Source organism: Cygnus atratus, chromosome 6 (assembly GCF_013377495.2).
Source record: "Cygnus atratus isolate AKBS03 ecotype Queensland, Australia chromosome 6, CAtr_DNAZoo_HiC_assembly, whole genome shotgun sequence".
NCBI lineage: Eukaryota > Metazoa > Chordata > Aves > Anseriformes > Anatidae > Cygnus > Cygnus atratus.
Window position 1 is genome coordinate 31,825,872 of NC_066367.1, and position 22,810 is coordinate 31,848,681.

Consider the following 22,810-nt stretch of genomic DNA (forward strand, 5'->3'; position numbering starts at 1 on the left):
GTTCTTTGCAATCAACGTGTAGTAAACGTGAATGGACGCACTAAAGGAAATGTAGTATAAGAACTTGATTTTCATGGGAGTATGAGGAACTGAGTTATCCCTATTCCCACAGAAATTCCAGCCAAGGAGACCAAGAGTAGCCCAGCATTGTCCATATACAGGAGTAGACTTAAGTCAAGAAAGAATTTTTGAGCAGGCAGCAACAACTTTCATAATTCACAGAGTTTAAGAGAACAGCAACTTTCCTCTACCTCTGGGTTCGCTATTTTTGCTGTTGTTTAATATTCTGTGTCCTTTCCAGTAGCTCCACAGCACAGTTTTAATCCTAGGATAACTATTGCCATGTTATTTATTATTTATGCCATGTATTCATTAAGAGCTTGGTTTAGTTCTCCTAGGAATTTCTTTCCTCTGTGCTTGTGCCCTCGCTTCCAGCCAGGCTTTCCAGGACAAAAGCTTTACACTGTGAAACCAAATTTTCAGAATCACTTCACAATGATGACACAGAAAGCAGTTCCTATGTCCTCATGCAAGGACATATGGTGCCCTGCGCATGGGCTGGATTTCTGTGCTTACAGCTTAATTGACTATTTTCAAAAAGCTGTTTGGCTGTGAAATTTCAACTTATTTTCAAGCTCTTTTCCTACTTCCACGCATGGCAAAGAGGCAAACTACATGGAAACACAATTTGCTGTGTAACAGTTCTGAAAGGCCCTTGGATCATACATCACTTGGGCTTGTACCCCTCTCACAGGGATAAGTGAGATGATATTGGCACATTGCCTGGCAGTCAGAAGTAGGTATTTTTCACACTGTGCCCTCTGGACAGCCTTGTTACTCTCATGACTGGCTAACACTACTGATTGTGACAAGAATTTTACTTCTGTGTAGTTCTAAAACTTCTCAAAGAGTTCCATGACTTTGTGCATGAGCCCAGCTTTGCAAGATTAGCATTAAGCAATTCCAAAGTCATCTTACTTTTAAGCAAAGTATATATTCTTTTTCCATCAGTAAACCCAATTTAATGCATAGAAACAAACACTTTCACTATCACATTGTTGTACACAGTCAAAAGGAAATGAGTTTTAAAGAAGATCTGTAATTGACTCTAAAATAAGCAGAGTAGAGGTAAAATACAATTAACCCTAGGAAGCTGTTAAACAGATTTTTTTTTCCTGATTCTAAGACTGACTTTTCAATTTTATGAATTTTGTTTGTCAGAAAACACACACACAAAACAAAACTAAAAATTGCTGAGAGGTAAAAAAAAATGGTATAGACATTGGTAGATATCTACAACTGCATTTACGTCTGCTTTATGGTAATTTTGGCTTGTCATGTCACTGTTAGGAAAGTGTTGAATTTCCTATAGAAAACGTGGAAATTTTTGAAGTTAGTAATATGTGAGTATTTTGGGGGTGTTCAGTGATTTCAATTCAGAAAAAACATTTTTAATCATTTGTGGGAAGAGCCTATGGAGAAACATATATAATTATATGCATGTGTATTTTCATATACATTGGTAACAGGCACTAAAACCTGAGTAGCAATGTGTGCCGTGATCATTTGGTGGATGAAATCACCCCTACTTAGCTGAAAAATCTCTGGCAGCTGCCCTGCAAACCTAATACTGTTCTGTTGCTACTGATACTCTTGCAATGACAGTTTCGGTAGCTCAGGGAGTATGGCAGGAGCTTACATCTTCGAGGAAGGTCACTCTCTTCCGAGATGTTAATAGTAGCCAGTACTTCATTTTCACTACACTACACTAACTAACTAGTCTTCCAAATTGCTACCACACTGGTGTTAAATATCAGTATCACAGTGGAAAGCATGCTGTTCCTATAACTGGTGAGTGTGGTGTTGTCTAGGTACTTGGCCATGGTTTGTTGTTGCTTTGAGGTCAAATGCACAAAATATTTTCATTTTCAGGATAACAGAATATTAATAATAATAATTAAAATTAAACAGATGCACATGCTAGTTTATAGTTTATAGAAGAAGCAGCAATTATTTGGTGTTTAACTGCTGTTTTTTAACAGACTAGTAAAATGCTATTTAGTTTGTTATGAAAGGTTAAGCCTTTGCCTTGCTCCCTCTCATGCTAGAGGCAACAACATGTTACACAGTGAAGCAGCTGACAAAATAGCAAAGACACAAAAGAAAATTCTTGTAACTTAGTTGTAACTTAGGCAGTCAGTAAAATATTCAGATATAAAAGTTGTATTAGAAGGACATTGTCAATTTAACTGTAGCCCAAATGTAAAAGTGCAAGAAACAAGCTTTTACAACACCAAAGCCCATATTAAAAATTTCTAATGAAAGCAGATGTTTTTCAACAAATATTTTGTCCTTCATTTTCTGAAAAGCAAACGCCACAGTACCGTAAAATGGATTAGATTAATCTCAAATACCCATTCTGAGAAATAAATATACAGAAACTACAGTAAATTATGGTAGCGTTTCCCTCACTTTTAATAACTGAAATTGTCTTAGGAAAAGAGATAAATATATTTGTTTATGAACTAGGATTCTCATAAAGAATAATGTTGATATATCCTACTATCCTACTATTTTTGCACATTACCTTCCCGAATATACTCAGTCTTTTAGGATCAATGAAGGGCTGTTTCAATAATGATCTGCAAGAAAAAAAGAAAAACAAAAAGGAAATAAAAAGTTCTTTATGCACTAGATTCACCAAAGTAAAAAAGAAAATTATTTGTACTTTGAGAAACTGTTATACGTGTGGATAAGGTAGAAGAACAAATTACAGCAATAAAAGTGATATTGCACCAGGAAATGTGATTTTTTTTTTTTTGTAATTCATCCTCTATATGGCAAACACATGGCATTGAACTCATTTTACCTAACTTTAGATACCTGAATTTGAGCATCTTGACTAAATTGCACATTTACATCTGCTCCTCTGTCAGAGAGACGAGCGCTCTCAAACAGCCTTTCTTCCCACTCATGTCAGGCACTTCCCTCAGCCTGGGGAGAGCCACCCTTCAGAAATGCCAGAGTTTTCCATTAACTAGAGCTTAAATGACTGGCTTTGACTAGTTGCTTAGTTTTCAGACAGTTAAAGGAAGGTAAAACGACTGCAACTTCCTGAGTCTAGGTAATTATCCAAATAATTAATTCTCTCATCAGGGCATTTAATTAGCAATGGTGAATTTTATATGGAAAAGACAAAATAACCTGAGGCTAAAACCCAACTGCTTTTGAAGAGACAAACCCAGCTTCAGTACCTCCTCTCGCCTCCTCTCTCCCTTTTCCCCATGCAACGCACCCAAAAAGAGGCCAGATATCATTGAGCTTAAACCACTTATTATTTAAGCAGAGAGCTCAGATCTCACAGCACAGCTTGTGGCCTGCTTCTGACAGCCCTTTTGCAAGGGTCACTTGGATGCTTGCAAGATGAATTGCTCTGCTCAACGCAGCCCATTCCTGACCAACGTAAACGCCAGGAGCCCCAGTGCCCAGGTCTGTCATGTCAGATACAGATACACAGATACCTACTCATGCATAGGTTGAAGCATTAAACCCTTTCAAAGAAGAAGAAAACAAATGAACAAACAAAAAACATAGCTAACTGAAAGTCTGCCCTTGTCTTTCCTTGAAGGTCCCTAGAAAGAGTCCATCCAAACCTTGATATTAGCCTATCGGACATTGGCACCCTGAGTAAAGAGGGTTGTCAAAGCTGTGCGTGATTAATCTACAGAGAGACTACCCTCTTATGCAGCTGGTGGATTTGTATCAGTTAAAGAACGACAATACAAATGAGAAATAAGTAGGCATTTGCCCAGATTTTGTTCTCATTTACAACATTATAACTCCATTTGCATTGTAAAATCACTTGAAAACTCCATGGTGAAAATGAGAGCAGCATCCTATCACATAGGCCTAAAAAATTATAACACAAAAGCAGTTAAACATTACCATTTGTGCTGTAAGAAATTTTCCTAAGCAATATAGACAAATACAAAGTAGCATAGATGGCATATTTATATGACACACTGAAGGACAGCTTTACCAAAGAGAAGCACCAGCATACAAAGCAAGCATCTCTTTGATCTTTAATTTGCTGTTTGTAATGAAAAGGTTACTATTTCAACATTTGCAACAGCATTAAAAAATAAATATTAATGTTATTTACTATGCAGAGAAACCATTCTAGGCAGTTTCAGTCAAAAATGTTTTTTCATCAAGGTGGAAGAGGAGTAAAAGAAGAAAAGTTTGCACATACGTACTCTACGGCTGCTATTTGGTCCTTCACTTCCACTGATCCTAAGCATCGGTGGACTTCTTGTAGGATCTTGAGGCCTTGAAATCCACTCCCTCTGCCATCAAATCGAGCTACGATGACATTATCAGAGTTGACAAGCACTGAGTCCCAGTCAATGTGAAACTTATCTGTAACCAACTGGCTGCCTGGAGCTTCATCACTGCAAATACCAACACACCAGACACAAACGAAGACTATTGACAATGTGATGCACTTTGCTGTTCTCTGATATTTTAATTAACCTAGATGGCAGAATTCAGTTGTTTATGCAATCCTGTTGAATTACTCTCCCTTCCATCGATACTATCCCATTAGCTAGTGCTGCTGTACCTGCAGTAGCAGTAAGCAAAATAACTTTAAAACCATTATGCTGTGGTGTTGCCAGTAGCTGAATATATTTTATAGAAACAAACAGAAAATCAAAGCATGCAGTGCTGCTTATAGGTTAAAGTGAACAAAAAAAAAATAATACAATCACTAATGGCTATTTCAGTTCTGAGAAGGCTCATGTACGATTTGTTAAGTTGCACTAAATAGACAAAAAGGAATATTCATTCAGTACCTTGAGTATGATTTTGTAGGATATATAATACATTATATATAGAAGGTTGCCATCTTCAAAAAGAAATAATTGCATTATTGTATCCTCAAATGGATTTTCTGAAATACGGTACAAAGAAGACTAAAGTACACTTTGGAGAAAATTACATTTTCTCCATCCAAATTCACAGCAAGAAATGGATGCAGGCAGGAATGATAAGTTTATTTTATGACTTTAAAAAAAAAAAAAAGTATTTTAGAGAAGAAAAGGTGGAAAAGAATGGGAGAATGCAGTGTCTAGAGGAACAATAAGCATTTTATATTGAAGGCAAATATACTATTTTCCTTCCAAAGAAAACAAAATGCCAGTTTTAAAAAGGAAGCTTGGCATTATTTCTTCTCCAAAATAAACGCAGAATAAGAGAGCAGGCTACCATGAAGTTCTACAAAATGCAAAATACTTCTATGCAGGCTGCATCTGCCAGCTGAATACAAATTAAAATGTAAAAGTGTCTGTGCTGGCTGTATGGAAATTAGATTGGACAGTGTCTGTGGGAATATCCTGTCTAAGGTGAAAGAAAGATGAAGACAGAAATGATTATTTCGCCAGAGAACCCTTAGCTTCAGAGACTTATAAAAACCTGGGGGAAGGAAAGAGAGATAAAAATCTTGTACAATAACTGCTGTCTTATATGTACAATAAGATAATGTTCATTATCTTTTTTTTTTTTTTTTTGGGCTGTTGATAGCATATGTCACCTTCAAGGTAATCTCCCTATTAATTTGCAAGCACATGACGAATACATATGTTTTCAAATTCAGCAAGACCTACCATATATACATAGCTGCTGTATCATCTGCATTACTTAGTTGTAGAGTTAGTCAAAATATTTTATGCTTGATTCATCATTATCCTATGTAACAATTTTATGGCTTTATAAAAAGAAAGGAAGAGTGGTTTTTGTTTGCTTAACCATTCAGTTGTGATTACACACAACTACAATAACTGCAAACAATGCAGAGCAATGAATTTGGAAATACTGATTGTCGAGTGAGCTCTGCAGAAGACACAAGTTTCAGAAGTATATAATCATTATCATTTGTAAAAAGAGCAGGAGCAGAAAGTTTCTTTTAAAATGTATGGTAATTGTACAGATCAAGGTTTTCAGAAGCACTCTACATTGACATAGATGGCTTCACAGAGCTTCCACCACTATTTCCAATAGCAGAATAGCAGCAGCCTCAAGCCTCCAATCATTTTTATTTTTTAAAGTAAAGCTCTTTTAACTTTTCAAAAGAAGAAAATCTGTCAGAAATATCCTTGTCTGTCTGGTTATCTTTAAAACAGTTTAATGCACCCCACACAAGTGAAATTATCATGAATCAGCCCACATCCCTCCCACCTAAATTAAGAACAAAACAAATAGGGTTCTCATTTATGTGTTAGATATCTAGGCACTTGGGAAAAGGGGAAGAACCATGACATTTGCAGGCTTTCTTCTGTACCAGAAGATGCTTTAAACCAAAATAGGGTTCTAAGTGAAAAATGCCACCCTCATATAATTTCTTCTATTGAAAAAAAGAACATTAGACAGAACTTCAGTGAGATTTTCTGTGGGTGAGAACTGACAGCAATGTTTATCCAAGCTCCTTCTCTGGAGGGCATAGCTGGGCTACTTTTAGGCTCAGACTTTAAACACATCTACCACTCTCCTTCATGATGGGTTGTTTGACATATTGCTTTTGGAAGCAATTTTCCAGTGGCTAATTTATTTCAAGAATGTCCACGTAAGTAGTCTGTGACAGGCATTTAAAGCCATTTCCATTGAGGTACATGTCAAAATTCCCATTAGCATCAAAAGGTCTCTTTACTCTTCAGCTGCTACTCTAAAATAATACTGATTATCTGAGGTGTGACTCTGTTCTCCACAGAGAGACAGCATATATTCTATGCACCTTTTAGGCCACACTTTTACCCTTAAAAGAGGCTTCTGCAAGGTATTAATCCTTTATGCAAGTTTGGACATCACCCTGAGGGCTTTGTAACAAAGCAGGTTTGTTACTGCAGTGCAATAATAGATGTACAGCCTGATTTGTGAAGTTTGTCTTGGGATTCCAGCTTTCTCAAAGGTCAGTTTTTGTTTTGCACTCATGATTACTTACAGCCCAATTACAATTCACTTTTGTTCAGTGGTACCCTGTTCATAGGTTTATGTCATGACCCCTCTGGTAAGCCTGAGTGAAATTCCATTCTGTTTATGCTTGTGTGTGATAGAAACACAGAAGTCTTCTTCCCACCTGACTATGGATGGACACAAGGGAAGCAAAGTACTACAGCAAAATCAAAGCCAACACCAAAATGCATATGCAAAGTTACATCTTCTTTGCCATCCCTCAGGGGTTCCTTAAGGAGCAGTATCCCTGTCATCTTCAGAGTCAAGCAACAAGAGCAGAATGATTCAAATGAAGAAGATGCCTAACACTTTCTGGTTCTTTTCCTTTTCCTTCTTGTATGTGATAGCACTTGCACTATTTTTTTTTTCCTCCTGACTTTCAAAGTTAGAAGCTTGAGAGCTGCCTAGTTTGTGTCTTCAACAGTGACTACACCTGGATTATGAGTCCTCTGAGGCAGCACGACTGCTGACAACTTGGGCAAACTGCAGAAGTTCACCATTGAGGCACCATTTAAACAGACAGGAGCCATCAATAATATACCAATATCATTGACCTTAGTGGGTAGTTTGTATGCTTCTTGCAAGGCAGTCATATACACTGCAGACTGTCTGGGAAAAGGGGCAGCTCATCATAAATTCATATACTGCTGCAAAGAGAAGAATCTGTTATTTTGGATTCTATAACCAAAAGCTTTAACTGAAGTCTCTGTTCATGACTAGAGTTACAGCCTTCAGGGGATAATATAATGTTACCAGAGAGGCTGTTGCTGCTGTACTCTGAGTTCTACTTCTCTGCCAATCTCCTACCATGACTGCAGCAAAATTTATTTCAGGTTTTGCACCATTTTAAAACTAAGTGGGAAGATTGTAAATTGGAACTTTAGAAGTTATACAGTTGACCAAACAGAGGGGAAAACAATTTCAAAATATATGTGGAAAATAACTGCTATTACCACTGCTTAATTTCCTGTACATCTCTTTCTATTTCTGCCAAGCAGTGGATTTGATGCAGTATATGGAAAAGGCATCTTGATAGCAAACATGAGAAAGACTACACCTCAGATGATAAAATCTACCCACTATAGACAAAGAAGTATCACTGACAAAAGTCTTTCTTATGGTGAAACTGAGAGGGAGAAGAATGCCATTTTGCAAAAACTAGTACAATGGAAAAATCCACTTCATTTTCAGATTTCATGGGCATCTCTTGTTCAGCTTTCAAGCACACCCACCATTACTGGTCAAAAATCAGTGAACCTGAATAGCCTTACACACTGAGAACAGAAAATCCCAAACATTTTCTCCCTATTCATATACGCTTTTAAGATATACCAGACTACAACTAGAAATTGTTAGCATATTTATAACTCCTCCCTGCAGATATGGCCAAACAAATTAAAATACATCACCAGGAGTTACTCCATTACTAGGGCAAAATCATGTGATATGCAGGCCTGAAGTAGACAACATAATACAAGAAAAAAAAATTGTTATTCTTAAAATATCTTTCTCAGACCCTCAAGGCTGAAGATTTTGAAAATACAATTTTGAGAAAAGATGTGATACTGTCTTGTGTTACCAGAAAAGGAGGTGAAGTTTTGAATCTCCTGTTGTCTTTCTCTAAGAAAGATTGAATAAGCATTTTATTCACATTGTAGGATGTGTACTGCTGGGGGCGGGGAGTGGAGAAAGCTAAAAGATAGGGGAAGCTAAAGGAGGACAGATCTTAGCTCAACAATTCCCTAAGTCCTTTTTGGGGACAAGAGTGAAGAGAAGGGGATTGAGAAGGCTGATCATGGCCCATAGCACCGGGACCACTACTGCAAATGAAACAGCTGGAGTAAAACTCCAGCCTGTCCCTCTTTTAGCCTACAGCTAAATGAATTCTCCCTCTGGGCCATGAGAAATGTTACGAAGTTCAAAGGAGAGGAAAGAAAATCAGACTTTGATGCAACAGAAGCACAAGAGAGTAGTGAAATACTGCTCTGTATTGGTAGAAACAGGAAAAACGAAGACATTGGATGGATGGCCTGCAAAGCAACTAGTGAATCATTCATATGACTTAGGGATCCCCAAAAAATTAAACTTTGCAGCTGTCTCACAGGGGAAGAACTGGCCAAATAAAAATGTTTTTAGGTACATCCTCCTTTGCAAGCATTTTGCAACCAAAGTAGTGGAATTCACCATGTACTTTACGCTTCACCTTGTAGACAAGCATCAACTCTTCACTTGCAACAGCTGCCAGTTAAAACGAGTAATATCCTTTACAAAATTGAAAGGTATGCAACATGACTATCAATATATAAAGCCTTATACCCCACATCTTGAATATCTTCCAATATTTGTATTATGCCTCTCTACGTTTCTGCTAGTCTTATAAAATGAGTTATTCCTGAAGCTGTAAAAGTCTTCACTTCCAACCTTACTGTCTTGTCTTATGCTATCAGTCCCAAAAGTGTATTAACTGGAGGCATAAACAGATTTGATTGCTTCGGCAAGGCCTAAATCTTTCATTGTTTCAGTAACAGATGAAGTGATTCCTGTTTATTACCAAAATATAACAACAAGTAAACAAACAAACAGAAACCTCTTGGAGACAATTCACTGTTACTTTGGAGAGTACCCTGCTGTTTTCTTTCCCTTGAAAATCAGAACAAACTCTCCACTGATTTGGTTTTACAATATCCACCTACATATTGGACAATTTTAAATGGTGTTAAATAATAAATGCTGACATTTAAGATACATTATCCTAAAGATTTTGAAGGAATGAGGTTAATTATGTTCAAGAAAAAATAAAGAATGATTATCACCTCTCATTTTATTACCCGGATTAAATGCCAGAATCTTTACTTAATCATTTTCTATGTGTTACTAAGGAATGTATCATACTTTTTTAATGAGTAAAGTGAACCATAATGAGAAAATCAAGGATCTGGAATTTAAACTTTGATCTTAATTATATAGAAAAGAGATGATAATCACATTTTCAAGCAATTACTGTACACCTCTCTAATCTATAGCTATACTGCATGTATTATATCAGAAGGAAACCAAGTGTGAAATGTATTAGTTTTTTAGGTGAACAAGTGGAAAAAAAAGAGTGTTATAATCTATTTAGCATTTTATGGCCTATGCATCACAATTCCAGGAAGAATAACAGCTCTAACCAACAAAACTGGCTTCTATATGAGAACTATTTGTTAGATAGTCTGGTCATACACAGATGAACATAGATTTTAACATGGCAATACAATGATCTTCTATTTCAGCACTGCAGCATGCTTTGCAACTGCTAGTGGATGAATCTTCACAAAATCCTTACCATGAAGGGTACAGGATATTTAGGGCTTAGGCCTTAAGTTGAGCTTATGACAACATGGAGCTGTACAGCATTCGCATCTGGGTTTTATGCTGGGACCACAATCCACCGACACAGGCTCCCTTCCAAGATTCAGCCTTAACACTCAGCAGCCTAGGTGCCATATCTTGTGAGCTCACATTTATCTGCAGGTGCCTTTCATAAATGTAGGAGCCTTATTATAGTCATACACCTTTGATATGGCTACCAGCTTTCAGTGATTTGAAAAAATATATATATTTGTTATTGTGTGACTATGAGAATAACACCAAACTTTCTTCCCTTTTTCTATTCCAACTTTTCTTAGAATTGTAACCCTATCAATCCAGAGGGCACCAGAACACTACACAGAAGCATTTGCTGCTACCAGAAATTACAGTCAAAATATGAACCTCAGCCATCAAAAAAGGACTTTATTCAGAGGAGTGAAACTGGCCACCAGTGCAAAAGCCCTGCAGACAGAGCTGAGACCACATAAGCAAACCAGATCCTGACAAAATGTATGACTCGGGGAAGGTGAAACTTCACCAGAGGCTTGAGAGTCTCTGAAGCAATCACTGCAGCATGTTAGATCTTACATGCCATATTTACCCTCCAGCTTAGGAAACAAAGAATCAGAAACCTCTGTACACCTAACTAGGCATTTAAATTGGACTGCAGAGATATATTAGGTAAATTTCTTTTTAAACTCACATTCTTTTTTAATCAGCTTTCTTCCTTTCCTGCCTCTCTTCTTCATAAGCCCTTGTCAAATTGCAGCTGAAATGGAGTTCAAAAACCACTTCATATTTAACACTTCACTATTCTAAATGTCTCTCTTCTCTTTATATACATCTAAGTGTATGTAGCCTGGATCAAGATGTTATATCACATTTCCTTTCCAACAAAACTGATACACAATTAAACCATTATTACCAAGGACAATAGTAAGCATTCTTTTTCAAACTTTCAGCAACTGGAATACAATAACAATTGTAACACAGCTGAAAATGTAAGCAAGAAAGTAGCTGTAGCTGAGCAATTTGAAAGGCATCACTTGTTAGTGGTCAAGCTAGGTTTGACAAGATCAACACCACCACCACCACCCAAAAAAAAACCAACAGGCATCTCTTCCAGACAGTGCCTAAAACAAAATCTTCCTGAGAACAAGTCTTTTCATTTATCAACTCAAATCCATGAGGCAATTTTCCTACACAATGAAAAAATACATTTTCTAATTATGGAATTATATGTTTTCTATGAAGTATTTTTATTATTTTATATGATTCTATATAAATACTTACATTATTAATAGAAGGGCATACTGGTTTCGATCCGTGAAATCTTTTGGCAGTGACAACTGTAAAGGGAGTTCTTTTAAGAAAAGAGCAAGACATTAAAGGCTGGTAGTTACACAGATGAAAAACAGTAACAATTCAAGAAAGCTTTTGGTTTGTTAAAATAATATTTTGCCAAATTTACCGTAATCCTCAATGTGAAGCATTTTAATTTCAGTCCTGGAATTCTTTTTCTTCAAAACAGCTTCTTTCAACAGAGCGTTATTCTCCAAAATATAAAAATCTGTAGAAAACAGCAAGAAAAAACAAGCTGAGAGGTACAGAAAACCATCATTCAAAGAGAAATCAATATTAAAAAAAAATTAAAGGAAAGGACACAAATGTGCAGTAACAACTCTTGTAAATTATTTCCTTCTTTAAACGTTTTTTAAAATATATATATGTATATGTATATATATATGTATATATATATATGTGTATATATATATATATAATGCAACTGCTTTGCAATTCAAGAGCAATCATTTTAATTCAGAACATATACAACTACTCTCATTTCTGGCTTCAGCAGGCTTTGTTTTTGTTAAGCACTAACAATGAAATCGCTGATGACCAACATGAATAGTAGTATCCCTGACAAATACTAACAGCAGCTGTCACAGGGGAAAGACTAGTCTGCTGGGCAATATCCTAAGCCCTGAGTAAGCACACTTCTCTAGGCTACATATTCCAAATCAATATTTAGCCATTACAGCTCTACTTGATCACTTCATGTCCTTCTCTGTCTTCTGCACTTCAGCCATGAGTAAGACTTAGTTTGTCTTAAAGCTGCAGACAGATTTGAAGCAATCCTTTTGCATATGGAAGAACGATTAGTCTTTTTTTTTTTTTCTTGTTTTCACTCAAATTAACAATCTTGTTTCCAAAATGTAAATTTTTCGTTAAAAAATAAACCCTGCGCTTAGGTCAAAAAGAAACAGTCTAAAGAGAATGCCTTTTCTGGGCAGTCAACCAAAATGGTGTAATTATAGTCTGAGGATGAAATAATTGAAGTAATCCATAATCATTGTTTTATTAATTGAAGAGGATAATTTAATCTTGCACTGAATCACTGTAGATAAATTATCTCTCTTATTATTTGCTTTCTCATTTTTACAGCAAACAACACCCCTTTATCCTGACTTGCTTTATTTCTTTTAAGATGCTCTACATAGATCTCTTAACAATGATTCACTATCAATAGTAGTTTAGATACGAATAATAAAGAGTCAAAGCGTACCTTCACAGAATTGAGTAGCTCTACAGAAGTCAATTAATTTTACTTTAGCAGTATCTACCTCTTACTGAGTTGGATAAAACTCCTTCCCCTTGGTGTGACACGGCACTGAGATTTACAAATACTGTCAACAGTGACATTAAAAAAAATACAAAGCTGAAGTGCACACATTAATTAATGCTTGCTAGCACAATACTATTGATTAGTATGCTACTTCAACATGCAAGGTTAGGTCATCTGTTGTTGTCATCTGTGGCTGGCGAGGACAAAAGGAATACAGGCAAGCAGAGTACATAATTTTTGGATTCTGGGAAAAATTCTGGGGATAATCTATTGGATGAAATTGGGACAGGTAAGGATTGGTCTAGTAGATTTGAATGGAATGATTCAACCTTTCCTCCAATCCACACCTTCATGCTATGTGGAACCACAGTGGAGCTGGTGGTAGTGCTGTTACCTCTACTGCACTAGAGAAATACCTTAAGTGAGCAAAACTGCTGCTCAAGGATAGTCTTCTATTACAAAGTATCCCAAACAGCCAGGAAACACCTGGCTATAGGTTTGGTGTCAATATGCAGAAGGTAATGAGAAAAATTTCAAAATTAGAAGTATTGAATACCTTCCTAAAAAGGCCTTATTTTTGGATTTGCCATCACTGAAAATGTCAGTGGAATTGGTCTGATTTGAGAAATGTAAGAGCAGGACTAAGTTCATTGTATGTAGGTCAGATTTTATGACCAATCCTCCAAGGACTGTACTTTACTTCAAGAAAATTGGATTGTAACTTTAAAAAACATCTCTAAAAATATGAAGGTCTGCAGTAATGGCAGCATAATTTACATAGAAAGTGAAAGGGATGAAGACCAACCTGCCATCTAATTAACTCAGGTGTAAATAGAAGGTGAAAGATAAGCACTTAGTATAAAATGCATCTGAAAAGCCTGGGAAAGTTTTAGTCATTTGATTGCCTTCTGTCCATATCATTCTCAGATGTGTATGTTGTTAAAAGGTAAATAATATAACTTTTTATGAATGACACATCTGTTAGTTTTCATTTACTTGCAACCGTCTTCCCCTCCTCCTCCACGGTCCCGAAATCAATCAAGGACAAAAATGAAATATACCTATTCCATAAGGAGTACTCACTTCCACTGTTACTCGTACTGTGCACACTAACGACTGGAACGCCTGGGCCTGTTTTGAAGACAAGAAAAAACAGAGGAAGTGTAGGGTGGTTAGTGCTCGGTATTTCAGTAAATAACAAAGAATGAGAACACGAGGAACCTTGTAAGGCCAGATCTCACAAGCCCTGTACATATGCTTCACTTAAAATACAACAGTAATTCCACCAGTGTCTCTTGGGAAGGACACGGTTAAGGCCAAGGACCAACAGTGTGAAACTGAGGCTGCATTCTGCCTCTTCAACAAGCAGTCTTACTCCCCGCACCTAGAAGGAGATTTTTTTTTCTTTTTATCTCCATGTTTAGCAACAAGTGAAGAGTATAAAAATTAGAGGCACTTAAAGGCACTTTCTAAAATATAGCAGTTTGACATTCCAAAGCTGTAACTTTAGGTTGATGGGAAATTGAATTAACGATAATATCCACTTATATTCTTTATGGAAAAACTACAGAGGTGTTGAAAAATTATCACATATTTCACTTAATTATCTGCTCAAGAAGCTCCTTTAGTATCTCAGCTCTGTAATAGCAACATCACAGTTGAATCTAGGTGTAATGTAATTTAATCTTACTTCATGAGTTGTCCCACTCCCCATCTCCCCCAAACATGGAATTTGTGCAGAGGAAATTTAGATTTATCTCGGTAAGACAAGAGCTTCAATTACATACAGGTAGCCACTACTGGGCTAGGAAGGATGATGCAGAAAAGCCAAAATGCCTGAGAACCTTATGGCAGATAAAGATATGGACCCTCCTTTGAAATTAGGATTTTCAACTCCTTATATATTCCCTGGAGAAAAAAAAAAATACCTTAAGAACAGTTCATGGAGAGTTTAATTCATATGTTTTGAGTCATCCTGAGGAGGTTGTCTCCCTCAATTAATTGTGGCACAAGCCTAGGGAACTTAAATACCTGAAATAAATAGCATGATGCCATTCACAGCCTCCGACAGCCTCCACTGAAGATTTTTATCAATTTAATTCTCTGCTTCAAGGGAGAATATTGACAAAAATCTTACAGGAAGATTGCTGACAAATCAAAGTTTTCTGCCTTAGCTTTTAAAGAAGAGAATTTCTTCAGTTGTCCTTTTCTCTTTATTTTACTTTTTTTTTTTCCAGTCCTTTTTACTTCTTTTAAATGTGTTGTTTTGCTCTGAATTCCGTTTTAAGAAAAACGGTTATTCAGAACATGCCATTTTTGAGGGGAAAGCACTGGCATTTTCCTGGCCCATCTCTATTTATCATCCTAAAAAAATGGAGGGGTGATGCCAGATTTTGAAATAAATAAATAAATAAATAAAGACATTAAAGGAGATTCAAAGCCAATCAGAAAGGAGAAAGACTTGTGTTAAAGGCACTGTATCATTCAAAGCATTAAAGTTTATCGGAATTAAGCACACTCTTGGGTTTGCCACTGACCTCCTATAACTAACACTAAGCAATTACTTCCTTTGTGAATTACTCCCTATCTTATTTGAATGGAGAGACTAACATCTGTCAGTGTTTATGAACTGCTAAAGGAAAAATCCACAAGCAGGTTAGAAAAAAAAAAAAGTGTGATGCTTGCCAAGACTGAGAGGCTGAGAGCTGGTCCTCCTTCTACCAGACTAGAAATGAACACCTCACTCAGGAGTGTCTCTGGAGACCTTCTGGAGATGGATACAACCGGTATACTGAGACAGATCTAGCTGAGGGTAATTAAGAAGAAAAAATTATACTAATAAATATGCTTATGGGTAAACAGAAGGTGGAAGAAACTTGCACAGATCAAACCAGTCCAGAGTTCCCCATGGATTTTTGAATCTCTGGGGTAGACTTGCTTTCGCAACAATTCAGACAGGCTTTTTGTTGTTGGAAAATGAGTGTGTATGCACGTAGATGTGGTGTCACCTGTCTCCTCAAGTTAGTTTACCTTGTACACTTGCAAGCAGTTCTGTGGTAATGTTGCTGTCAACGATACTGTCATAGATCCACACCATCACAGGCATTTTACAGAGCTGTGGCTGTACAAGGGGGCTGCACTGCTGCCAGGACTGTCAAGCACTGGCCAACAGAAGATAAGACTTCTGAATAATCTTAATACACATTAACGTTAGAGGTAGGAAAAAAAAAATGATGGTGTTTTATGATCCCTGCCCATCACCCACAGCTTAGGGCAGTCTACTGGTTGCAGCTCAGTGAAGTATAGGTTTAACCTGGGAGGTGATCTGCGGTCTTTCCAGCTCAAACAAAGAGTTGGAATCTCCAAAGTCACTGGAAGTCATGAGCTTGTGAGGAATTTCATGTGCAAGCTCCTACTGGCATCCACAGTTTGATACCAAAGGAACAAATTAAAAATTACAAAAAGGAAAAAAAAAAAAAAGCTATGTTTTTGGGCCCTAGGACATTGCTGACTCAGAGCAAAAAACTCTTCCCAATTTACCAGTGCTTCTTCTTGCAGGAATCTGAGACATCCCCCCCCCCTAGGGACTGTGCCAAGCACTAGAGAAAACTCTGCTTAAGTAAAAAAACTCTGCTTAATGAGGAGCTCATTACTGGTGCTGTCTTTACTCAGATAAGGGCCTCAGGATTAGCTCCATAACTTCTGCCGCAGCTTTAACCATGTATAAACCATACAGTTGGTATATTTATTTTTTATGATCAGCTATGTATTATAGGTGCACTTCTACCAAAAAAAAACAAAAAGAACAACAACAAAAACACACCTTATTTTAGCCAATATATATTCATAGTTTGTTCAAATAGATTCAATTCTGAAGCAGGCAGATTTTATTTATTTTTTTTGTGTGTGTGTAAAACCATGTACAGTTGCAAAAGAAATAGAAAAATGCATGCGAATAGAATGGGCTAGTCACATGTATTTCAGATGACGGGTTCTACTATTTTCATTCTGATGCTAGTTGAGCAAAAGTACTAGGGGAACATTATCTGTAAAATACTACAAGTTTCAAGGTTGATAGGCCTAGCTATAAACTTTATCATTGATTGTCCCATGCTTTTCTGAACCTCTTTTTATAATCTCACTTATTTATCAGTGTTTATTTCGTGGGTGTAGGTTATAAAATTCTCGGTGTGGAATGGCTCTAGTTTTCTGTTTGTACGTACCAGCTCTGAACTGGTGCCATTTAGTGCTACTGGAATGCACCTAGCAAAAAAAGCTAAAAGTTATTTATTGCAATTCAGTTGATAAAGAGGATCAGTCTATGTGGATTAAACCTTACCTGGTTTTTGGTAGATACACACATACACACATATATATACATGCATGTACAGATAGATATACTACACACCTATATATATATCCATACACACACAGTGTTACAGTGTTATATAGACATTGTGTTATAGTAAGAAGGCCCTCATTGTTTTTAACTAGTTATAGTTGCAGAAGATCAATCCCAATACATAATATAATGAAGTTAATTGGTCCACTCGTTGTTATGAACCACAGTGCCATCACTATAAAATCCCATATTTTTTGTAAAGGATTTTTATTCAGGGTGAATTTAAAAGTCAATGTCCTTTACTAGGATTGAAGCAGCTTTCTGATATCACTTGTTTATTTAGCTTTTACACAGAACATTCTTACTTATTGTTTTGCAATAAGCTCTGTATAAAACGTTGAGTAATCCACTACTGAGCTAAATGTTAGACTCCAGCCTAATGTGCTTCTCAAAGGAATACATTAACTCAGAAGGAAAGACAGTATTATTACAAGCTATGCATTTGACCTACCTTTACAGTGCAGTAAAAAATGCCTATTCATGGGGCTAAACTTTGCACTGAAGTATGTGCACTGGTCTTTCAGGAAGTTACACGAGAGGCACTGACGATTCAATGATCCCACTGTTGATACACTGGGAAAAACAAACAAACAAACAAAAAACATCAGAAACATTTTCCATTGGAATAAAATACAATAAACCAAGAATTAGCTTTTCAAAGTGACAGAATTTGTTTCACTCCCAAAACCTGCCAAACTATCACCATCTTAATTTGTGCATGATGCAAACTGTTTTCAAAGGATTGAGTGAATTACCATTCTATAAACTCGGCAATGTGGATAGGATCCAAAATCTACCCAATGCAAGACTGGGGTTTCAATAGCTGACAGTGCCCTGGAATAACAACATTAGCAGGACACCATGAAAACCATCATTAACTTCAGATTTAAGCACTGAGGTTTGCATAAGGAGAAGTTTTTTTGTTGTTGTTTTTGTTTGTTTTTTTATCTGTATTTGGAAGATTTTCATCAGTTTTAAAAACACAGACATATTACATAATTGCCTTTTAGTCCAGCTATTTCAATGGTTTTAAAGTGCCAGTGAAGACATAAGCGTAAAAACATTTTTTGTGAAAATAGTTTCCTTTTCTTTTTTTTTAACATAAAATATCATCAGCTTTTCTAGTTTTGAAAAATTCTGATTCTTTCCTTCTTACAGTTTAAGTGTACTCATTTTTACATAGTCTACCCAACCCCCAAAGCAACAATTATGTCAGTTTAGCACTTGTGGCTTGGGATGAAGATGCTGTTAACATAGCCACATGTACTTCTTACCTGTGCAGCTGTCTTCCTCTTGGAGATTCTTCAGTGCTTAAGAAATAACTGCACCCAAAAGATGAAGAAAGTTAAACTCAGTTTGGTAAACAGTCTGATCTGGGTGGTGCTTAGATTGGTGCAAGACATAATTACAATTTGTTTTTTTTTTTTACATTAGAAACTCCCAAGAGTAAATTAAAATTTTGTATACAGAATAGTTATTTCAGATGCTATATGATTTCATATCAAAACAGCAATAAACATAGTATTTCATGGTTTCTGTTCAATTTCTGTAATATCCAGGAGTTCCAGTACCAACCAGGACCCATTTCTGCACATAACAAATACAAAACAAAAAGTTCTTCCTTCACTGCAAGAGTTTGCAATAGAAATCCAAGCAGCAGAAAAAGGTCACATTGAAATTATATCATAAAATACAATAGGCATTGTGATACCCAAAAGCCTTTTTGAGCTGTAGACTCTTTCTTCTACCTAGAGACAGAAGCTAGCACCCTGGGGAATGCTTTACAGGCAAGGTTCTGTGGGCGGAAAGCGGCTTAGTAGAGTTGCTGCAATAATATCAAGGCAAGTCCTTGGTGTGTCCCAGATGACATTCCCAAAAAGCTTCTGCTTGCAAGGCAGAAGGAGGTTAAAGAAGTCCTCTCAGGTGGTCGAGACAACTCACCTGCAGTCTGCCATCTCTGCAGGCTGAGCGCACCCTGTGACTCTGGAGATGACAGGCACTGTTGCAGCCACAAAATGTTCTTGCTGAAATATCATTTACTTCAAAGAAAGTCAGGATTGGACATGTGTATTTATTTTTTGCTTTGTGCAGATAGACACAAAGGCTCACCAAGATTCACTAAAGTCATCTGGAGCCTTCAGACACTGTGTGTCAGTTCTTTACTGCTCCCAGGAATCACCAGTTATGTGGTGCATTTCCTTTCCACTCTAATACCAAGCGGGGCTTTGGGAAAATTTCTCTTTCTTTGAATGATCTGGGTGAAAATCAGGGGTTTGGATAATGCTCTCCATATCATTTGATGTTAAGAGTTTGAGTCAGATCATCGAAGTCCAGAGACTTCACATGGTAACCAAGCAAGCTGGAAAACTTAAGTATTTGGGGTTTTATCCAGTACTAAACATTTGGTATGACTTGATTTTCTGGAACCCAGGAAAAGGCCACAAAAATGTTATTACTGCTGCATTGTGCATTGATTTCTTGTATTTAGAAACCATAATGAGGCAACTGATGTCACAGTATGTTCTTTTTCCCCCTGCATAAAGACACACACAGTAATACCCTGGCAGATAAATTGTCTTACAGCTGCATTTTATGTACTCAGGAGTGTACAATTTATGATAATGCTCAAAAATGAAAGAAATACTGTTGATTAATTTTAGATACACTATTTCCAGTTAAATGGATTCCGCTTTAATAACTCAGATATCTTTATAAACAGACAAAGAGAGTAGTGCTTACATCTTTTGAGTATTTTCATCATATGCCAGGATTTTAATAACTTCCCAGTTTCCTGATGTCAGGTGTCTCACACTGATCTGTTCACTTTTAGCCTGGAAAGAGATGGAATATATTAACTTTCATCTTACTTGTTACATTTTTCCTTGCCTAGCAGTATTGTTTGTGCATGTCATTACTGATTAGAGTTTTTTAATCTTTAATGTACAACATCTTTAATTCACAAAATCCACGTTTTGACAGGCTGAACTTTAAGTATCCTTTCTCTCCCATATATAAAATTTTCAAAGCCATTAATATCAACACAGTTTCCAGCACAAAATGCCCATATGCCAACAGATGATAGAATTCCTATATTTCAAGCTAAGGATCTTGCCACTGCACATATTTTATTTCTCTTACTGTTTGTTTTTTTTTTTTCCTTTACAGTAGCATAGCAGGGGAATCTGACTCAGACTCCTCTAACCCAAAGTCTGCACCAGGGTGTGCTCACTAAGCTTTCACGTTTATTGTCTGCTTGTAGCAAGCTAAGATTACCGAGATGCTGCACCAACAGCACTGTCATAGAGATTTCCCTGCCTCCCTCCATGAGGAATGCAATACACCAACACAGACACAGAAGTTCACAGGATCTACATCTCATCAAAATCCCTCCTCCAACAAGCACTCTGCAGAAGCCTCTCTCTATCTAGGGTATATAAGGAGAGTTTAATAGCCACTGAATTTTGGCAATTGAACCAAATCCTTACAAGTTGCGTGCTTGCTCCCTCTCATAAATTGTTTCTATCTAATGAAGAACGTGACAGCATTTTTTCCAGCAAATGCACCAGGAACTGAATTAGGAAGCAACAGGATGCAATGCATATCTAACCTGAAGCAAACCCAAACTCTCTGGCAGCAAGCAGCAGCAGACTCCTCACCACACACAGGTTAAAAACCATGAAAGCTGGAGAGTGAGCAGCTCACCTGAAGGTGATTGAGAATGAAAAAGGTAAAACTCTTGCTTGGGCTGCTGCCTATTAAAACTTCACTTCTTACTGTATTACAACATAAACACACTTGAAGTGTTTTTCTGTACTAGGCCTGGATATAAAAACTCCTAGGTTTTCAAATTCAAGAAAAACTTTGTAAAGAAAAGAGGTAATACTTCAGCTTATCTTTCAGCCATACTGGGTGAAACTTCCAGAATTACATAGGAGGTCAGATAGAGGGTCTAATGGTGCTGTCTGGCCTTATGCTCTGTGAACTTGGAGCACCAATCCATACCTAATCACAGTGGCCACAGTGGTTATGTGTCCTACAAAAATCATAAAGCCAAACACTTTTTTTAATACCTCTATTACTCAACCATATCCTGTAAACTCTGAGTTCTACACCATCAGCAGCAATACCTAGAAAGCAGAAGATACTCGAGGACTCCTGTGAGACATGCCTGGTAATGGCAAAGCAAAAATGTGTCCCTTAGAAGTGATCTGTTTTCTAACAGATACTCGAGGAAGGAACGGCCTAGTAACTGACAAGTCTTGCAAGTACCAACTGAATTCAGGATGCTGTACTAGGTGCTGTACATATGTTTATGATGCTGGCTCCTGAATTCAGAAAAGTTCTGATAATCAGTGACGTCTCCAGGAATGACTAAACTACAACTTTACTATTAGTGACTGTTTCCTTTCTGGAAATAAACGAGCTGCACATACTGAAAGAGACATTTAAATACTAAAATCACAGAATCTAACAAGAAACAACAATAAAAAGCCCAGCCAAGTGTTAATAAACATGGTTATTTTTCAAGGTTACAGCCATGATACATAATTTATGAAGCTTGCAGGAAGTTCTTGCCTTGATCCATTAAAGTCACTTTATAATTCTTCTCTTGTGGTCAGAAAAAAGACTTTCTAGAGTTGTAAAACCCCAAGTAAGAAGTTTCTGGATACATAACATATGATTCAATCCCATTTTGAGGTTAGTTTCTTTTAAATATTTCATAAGTTGCTAAAAGCATTTGAACCTAATAAAATACACATCTAGCCCTCTGCATTCAGACAGTAAATAATCTATGATAGACAACAACCTTTAAACAGTAAACCTCCCCCTTCAAGAAGATTTAATTAGATGCTTCTGCTAACCTGCTTTGATTATATCATTGACACATGCTTTTCTAAAGTGCTAAGAAATGCAGCCCAAGAAAGACAGACAGACCATCATTTGTTACTAGTTGTGCTGAAGACTGACAAACAAAACCATGATTAAATGAATCTAAAGCAAGCCATTAAAATTTACTTTTGTCACTGTATGTACACTATATACGCGTTATGTCACCGTTCGTGTTGGGTATGTTTCACCTTTCCTGCAGTTTGAACTTTAACTTCAGCTGATTTCTGTTAATGAGCTGATATCTGTACCAAATAATACAGAGAAGTGAGACAAATTCCAACATTAACCGAGCTCCATCATGATAAAAATGCGATCATGTGGGTACCGGTGACCTGCTTTACATTCTGCAGGGCACCCGTCATGCCACCGTGGCTCTCACAAGGTGTGACAAACATCTGATGGGACAACAGACTTTATGTGTAACGGTTAATATAATTTTTATGCCTCCATGTTTGCTTTAGAAATAATGGACAATCAGATTAATGCAGTGTGTAAAACACATCATATAAACACATTTTGAGTCCTCCATTGCTCTG

The 22,810-nt window shown here is 36.8% G+C and overlaps 1 protein-coding gene across 3 annotated transcripts in view; it reads right to left on the bottom strand.

Annotated features, from left to right (window-relative positions):
• Positions 1–22,810, bottom strand: part of DPP10 (dipeptidyl peptidase like 10) — a 520,390-nt gene that overhangs the window by 6,053 nt on the left and 491,527 nt on the right. For all 3 annotated transcript variants that reach the window (XM_050711702.1, XM_050711701.1, XM_035556057.2), the window contains 8 exons: positions 20,124–20,215; positions 18,659–18,706; positions 17,836–17,957; positions 14,066–14,113; positions 11,828–11,926; positions 11,650–11,719; positions 4,257–4,451; positions 2,588–2,642 (listed from right to left, as the gene is read on the bottom strand). In XM_050711702.1, the coding sequence (XP_050567659.1) occupies positions 2,588–2,642; positions 4,257–4,451; positions 11,650–11,719; positions 11,828–11,926; positions 14,066–14,113; positions 17,836–17,957; positions 18,659–18,706; positions 20,124–20,215 (729 nt within the window). The remainder of the gene's footprint in view (positions 1–2,587; positions 2,643–4,256; positions 4,452–11,649; positions 11,720–11,827; positions 11,927–14,065; positions 14,114–17,835; positions 17,958–18,658; positions 18,707–20,123; positions 20,216–22,810) is intronic.